Source organism: Rhinoraja longicauda, chromosome 29 (assembly GCF_053455715.1).
Source record: "Rhinoraja longicauda isolate Sanriku21f chromosome 29, sRhiLon1.1, whole genome shotgun sequence".
In the NCBI taxonomy this organism is placed as follows: Eukaryota; Metazoa; Chordata; class Chondrichthyes; order Rajiformes; family Arhynchobatidae; genus Rhinoraja; species Rhinoraja longicauda.
In genome coordinates this window covers 19,042,119-19,048,648 of record NC_135981.1, presented here as the reverse complement: position 1 = coordinate 19,048,648, position 6,530 = coordinate 19,042,119, and the positions used below count along the sequence as shown (strand labels likewise).

Genomic DNA, 6,530 nt, shown 5'->3' with positions numbered 1-6,530 from the left:
GTCGATCCAGGCAAGGAATTGCACGCTCAGCTGTTAAGTCCACGGCCCCGCGGCGGGGCTCAAAGTCCGTCCCAGGTAAAGCCTCCAGCTCCACGATGTTAGGCCGCAGAGCGACCGGAGATACGATCCGGAAAACAATCACATCTCCGGCAAGGTAAGAGATTGAAAAAAAGTTTCCCCTGACCCCCTCCCCCACCCCCATAAAACCAACCAGAGAACAGTTACACAAACTTTTAAAACTTACCAAAAAGTTCAAAAAGGACAGACTGTAGGCGAGGCAGTCATCGTGCAACGCCCCCTGGTATTTTTGAAGGGATATTGTGGAAAGAAAGAAGTGTGTGAGAGTTCTTGGGTAGATAGGAGGTGAGAGAAAGGGACAGCGGTGGTGCGGGTTAATTGAAAATGGAGAATTCAACGTTCGTGTTATTGGGTTGCAAAACATGAGGTGATGTTTCTCTAGTTTGCAGTTTTATTGTAGGATATTCACATTGAACAATTAAAAAAAGTGTTACAATTGATCCAAGTTTGTTCTGTGTTATCTCTCTTTGGCATTGTTGTACTGATGTATCAATATAAAATGTTTAAATCAAGAAAATCACTCAAATATCTGCCAATACTAAAAAAAAAACAATTTTCCCAGACATTGAAAAATAACATTCTGTATATCTTTATTGCTGCCAAGCACAAGAATTAGAAATCAAAACTCTTTGGTCAGATCAGATAAAGATAATACAAATCAGAAGATGATGTACAGAGCTGGACTGCTGGTCAGGGAGAAAGCAGATTAAATAAGAACTTTACACAAAATAAAATCACTGTTGATGTAAATGTTTGCAGTTGGAATTCTGATAAAAGCTAGTAAGTAAAAGAAAATCCATCCATTGTTCCTCCTTTAATTATTTTGCTAATCTCCACAAGTTTTAATAACATCCTAGCATATACATGACCCTTTAATTCTGGCCCTTATTCCTTCCCAAATTTACTTGCTCTATAGATAATTGTAATGCTTTTAGTTGTCAAATACGGGGTTCTGGAATTTCCTCCACGATCCTTTCCAACACTAACTTTTCATTCTTTTAAGGCACGCTGTAAAACCAATTGCTTTCAATATTTGGTCATCTGTCCTTCAGTAACATTTTTGTTTGATAACGTTCCTGTGAAGCACCACAGTAAACATTGCAATGTTGAAGGTATGAATAAAAATTGTTGGTGGGTTAAATTTAAATACATTGCTTAGCAAGACTGCTCTACAAATATAAAATAGTACCTCAAATTATGGTCCTAAAGAGAACAGATATTCTATTCCTAAACAGAAATTTAATCTGATAAATTTGAGAACCCAATTAAACTCAAATTTACTGCCAGCAAAGTTAATAGAAAAAAATTATATTATCTGATGTTCTTCTCATTTAGAAAACACCTCTAACCAAATTTCTCTCCAGAAATCCCCAACTCAAACCAGCTCTTTGTGTAGACAAGAAGCCACTTGCCAACATACTTTGACAAAACCTGTATGTCACGTTGCACACAACATACTCGTTACAGAACTTTAATGCAAATAATTTCTTTGTTAGGATCATCCTAATTTTGCTCACCCCAATTTTACCTTTCCAACACAGATGGTTACTCCCTAACTAAACAACTAATAATACAAACTTCTGTTCAGATTACATCGTTTTTTTGAGAAACTTATAAACTGTTCATTGGGCATTTATTTGTTAAAAAAAGTTACGAAAATACATCAAATGCCACATTTCTGATATTCTAGTCGGATTTCTCAATGCACTTTTCAACCATCTTGGGAACAAATGATTCCAGAAAATGAAAGAATTCGACAAATAAAGTGCATTCTTGAATTGGGGTAACTCTGATCATAGTCCTTGTGTCTTCATTACCTCCAACCAAAAAGGCACTGAACCTAAAGGTTATTAATGGGGAGGATTTATCCCCATTCTCCTCCTCCTGCTGTCGCAATATAGCTTCAGAAACCTTTGCTTCTGTTTCTAAGGAACTAATAACTGTGCAATCGTCTGAATCAGATTCATTTGTTCTGCAACGGAGCTGACGCCTCACTTTTCTCCGCCCAATCCATACCCTGTTCCACACAGCACAATGCCAAGTCACTTCACCTTGGTACAATGGAGCCTCAATTGTATCAGTCTTTGCTCTTTTGGCATTTGATGTTTCTGTTTTCTCTTCCATAGGAGAGGGTCTCTTTACTCCAAAGTTAATCTCCTCTTCTATATTCTTAGTTCCGTTCGAGCTGGTGATCTTTACATCATTGATCTGTGTGTTATTTTCCTCAGTATTTGCACAGCTACATTTAAGGATGGACTCCATTACGTAGCGAACAGCATGGCATACTTTATCAAACCAAATTTCTCTAAAATCTGGAGATCCGTGCAGTCTTTTCCTCGTTTGTTCAGAGAGACATGACAGCTTGAAGGGGATATTTATCAAATTCTCGCCTTGGCTCATTTCTTTACCTGCACTATGATCTGCACCTGGAGAAGGTGCAGGGGAACAGTCAGTGCTACTTAAAGGTTGAAACAATCTGACTATACCCCAGACCTTCCCTTTGTTAGATTTTCGCTGGTACTGCAGGCTACGACAGTACTTGCAGGCTTCATCCAATTGCCGCTTAAACCTTTGTGCTGTCCTTTCATTGATGTTTCCAGAGACATTGTGACTCAGTTCAAATGGATCCTGAATATTAATTGGACCAAGTCTAATTTTTTTATCTGAATCAGGTCCAATGAAGTCAGTTACAACATGAACCTTACCATCCTTCAGTGAAATGACAGTCCCAGCATAGTCAAACTCTGCATAAAACTTATAAAACTCTGCAAGAAGCACACCTGTTAAGAAAAATAATATTTCAGATTTCTAGGGATAATTACTAATGATGTGCAACATTTTAAATTCACCGCAGTTTTAAGATTCCCCAAAAGGTTCTAAGTGCTGGGACACGTGTGACAGAGTTTGGTGAGCGGAGAAGGAATGAAACGTTTCGACTTCAAACGCTCACGATCTGCAACAAACATTAAAGATATGTGAAGTACCAGTAATTAGGTGGTGATTGAAGCTGCCTTGAATTTGATTCAAATTCATAGATACATAGACAATAGGTGCAGGAGTAGGCCATTCGGTCCTTCGAGCCAGCACCGCCATTCAACGAGATCATCGCTGATCATCCAGTCAGTCCCTCATTCCTGCCTTCTCCCCATATCCCTTGATTCCACTAGCTCTAAGAGCTCTTCTAATTTGAATGCATCCAGTGAATCGGCCTCCACTGCCTTCTGAGGCAGAGAATTCCACAGATTCACAACTCTCAGGGTGAAAAGGTTTTTCCTCATCTCAGTTCTGCAGTGCCCTCCATAATGTTTAGGCCAAAGACCCATCATTTATTTATTTGCCTCTGTACTCCACAATTTGAGATTTGTAATCGAAAAAAATCACATGTGGTTAAAGTGCACATTGTCAAATTTTAATAAAGGCCATTTTTTATACATTTTGGTTTCACCATGTACAAATTACAGCAGTGTTTATACATAGTCCCCCCATTTCAGGGCACCATGTTTGGGACACAGCAATGTCATGTAAATGAAAGTAGTCATGTTTGGTAATTTGTTGCATATCCTTTGCATGCAATGACTGCTTGAAGTCTGCGATTCTTGGACATCACCAGTTGCTGGGTGTTTTCTCTGGTGATGCTCTGCCAGCCCTGTATTGCAGCCATCTTTAGCTTATGCTTTTTGGGGGGCTAGTCCCTTTAGGTTTTCTCTTCAGCATATAAAAGGCATGCTCAATTGGGTTCAGATCGGGTGATTGACTTGGCCACTCACGAATTGACCATTTTTTAGCTTTGAAAATCTCCTTTGTTGCTTTTGCAGTATGTTTGGGATCATTGTCTTGCTGTAGAATGAACTGCCGGCCAATGAGTTTTGAGGCATTTGTTTGAACTTGAGCAGATAGGATGTGTCGAAACATTTCAGATTTCATAATGCTACTACCATCAGCAGTTGTATCATCAATGAAGATAAGTGAGCCAGTACCTTCAGCATCCATACATGCCCAGGCCACAACACCCCCACAACCGTGTTTCACAGATGAGGTGGTATGCTTTGCATCTTGGGCAGTTCCTTCTCTCCATACTTTGCTCTTGCCATCACTCTGACATAAGTTCATCTTCATCTCATCTGTCCACAAGACCTTTTTCCAGAACTGTGGTTGCTCTTTCAAGTACTTCTTGGGAAATTGTAACCGGCCATCCTATTTTTGTGGCTATCCAGTGGTTTGCATCTTGCAGTGTAGCCTCTGTATTTCTGTTCATGAAGTCTTCCACGGACAGTGGGCATTAACAAATCCACAACTGACTCCCGAAGAGTGTTTCTGATCTGTCGGACAGGTGTTTGGGGATTTTTCTTTATTATAGAGAGAATTCTTCTGTCATCAGCTGTGGAGGTCTTCCTTAGCCTGCCAGTCCCTTTGCGATTAGTAAGCTTAACAGTGCTCTCTTTCTTCTTAATGATGTTCCAAACAGTTGATTTTGGTAAGCCTAAGGTTTGGCTGATGTCTCTAACAGTTTTATAGACATAGAAACATAGAAAATAGGTGCAGGAGTAGGCCGTTCGGCCCTTCGAGCCTGCACCGCCATCAGTATCCCGTACCTGCCTTCTCTCCATACCCCCTGATCCCTCTAGCCACAAGGGCCACATCTAACTCCCTCTTAAATATAGCCAATGAACTGGCCTCAACTACCTTCTGTGGCAGAGAATTCCAGATTCCCCACTCTCTGTGTGAAAAAAAACTTTCTCATCTCGGTCCTAAAAGACTTCCCCCTTATCCTTAAACTGTGACCCCTTGTTCTGGACTTCCCCAACATCGGGAACAATCTTCCTGCATCTAGCCTGTCCAACCCCTTAAGAATTTTGTAAGTTTCTATAAGATCCCCCCTCAATCTTCTAAACTCCAGCTAGTACAAACCGAGTCTATCCAGTCTTTCTTCATATGAAAGTCCTGCCATCCCAGGAATCTATCTGGTGAACCTTCTCTATACTCCCTCTATGGCAAGAATGTCTTTCCTCAGATTAGGAGACCAAAACTGTACGCAATACTCCAGGTGTGCTCACCAATGCCCTGTACAACTGCAGCAGAACCTCCCAGCTCCTATACTCAAATCCCCTCGCTATGAATGCCAACATACCATTCGCTTTCTTCACTGCCTGCTGCACCTGCATGCCTACTTTCAATGACTGGTGTTCCACGACACCCAGGTCTCGTTGCATCTCCCCTTCTCCTAATCGGCCACCATTCAGGTAATAGTCTGCTTTCCTGTTCTTGCGCCACCAAAGTGGATAACCTCACATTTATCCACATTATACTGCATCTGCCATGCCTTTGCCCACTCACCTAACCTATCCAAGTCACGTTGCAGCCTCCTAGCATCCTCCTCACAGCTAACACTGCCCCCCAGCTTCGTGTCACCCGCAAACTTGGAGATGTTGCATTCAATCCTTGTTTTTCAGTCTCGTAATGGCTTCTTTGACTTTAATTGGCACAACTTTGGTCCTCATGTTGATAAACAACTATAAAAGTTTCCAAAGGTGATGGAAAGACTGGAGGAGACTGTGTTGAGTTCTCTTTTACCTGCATTATGGAGGAAATTAAACACACCTGAGCAATTACAAATGCCCGTGAAGCCATGTGTCCCAAACATTATGGTGCCCTGAAATGGGGGGCTATGTATAAACACAGCTGTAATTTCTACAAGATGAAACCAAAATGCATTTAAAAAATGTATTAAAAACGGCCTTTAATAAAAACTGACAAAGTGCACTTTAACCACATGATTTTTTTCTATTACAAATCTCAAATTGTGGAATACAGAGGTAAATAAATAAATGATGGGTCTTTGTCCCAAACATTATGGAGGGCACTATAAATGGCCTACCCCTTATTCTTAAACTGTGGCTCTTGGTTCTGGACTCCCCCAACGTCGGGAACATGTTTCCTGCATCAAGCATGACCAATCCCTTAATAATTTTATATGTTTCGCTAAGATCCCCTCTCATCCTTCTAAATTCAGTGAATACAAGCCCAGCCGCTCCATTCTTTCATCATATGATAGCCCCGCCATCCCGAGAATGAACCTCGTGAACCAACACTGCACTCCCTCAATAGCAAGAAAGTCCTTCCTCAAATTTGGAGACCAAAACTGCACACAATGCTCCAGGTGTAGTCCCACCAGGGCCATGTACAATTGCAGAAGGATCTCTTTGTTCCTATAGTCAACTCCTCTCGTTATAAAGGCCATCATGTCATTAGCTTTCTTCACTGCCTGTTGTACCTTCAATATCATCATTAAACAGAATAGTACAGACTGAAAATTAAGATAAAAAGAAAGACGTACAGGTATGTAGGTTAATTGGCTGGGTAAATGTAAAAATTGTCCCTAGTGGGTGTAGGATAGTGTTAATGTACGGGGATCACTGGGCGGCACGGACTTGGAGGGCCGAAAAGGCCTGTTT

General features: G+C 41.0%; 1 protein-coding gene across 1 annotated transcript in view; it reads right to left on the bottom strand.

Annotated features, from left to right (window-relative positions):
- Positions 1-319: 319 nt before the first annotated feature.
- The window catches only part of tut1 (terminal uridylyl transferase 1, U6 snRNA-specific), a 21,551-nt gene continuing 15,340 nt past the window's right edge, over positions 320-6,530 (bottom strand). The window contains exon 10 of the mRNA XM_078424691.1: positions 320-2,858. Coding sequence (XP_078280817.1) covers positions 1,765-2,858 — 1,094 coding nt within the window. The 3' untranslated portion in view covers positions 320-1,764. The remainder of the gene's footprint in view (positions 2,859-6,530) is intronic.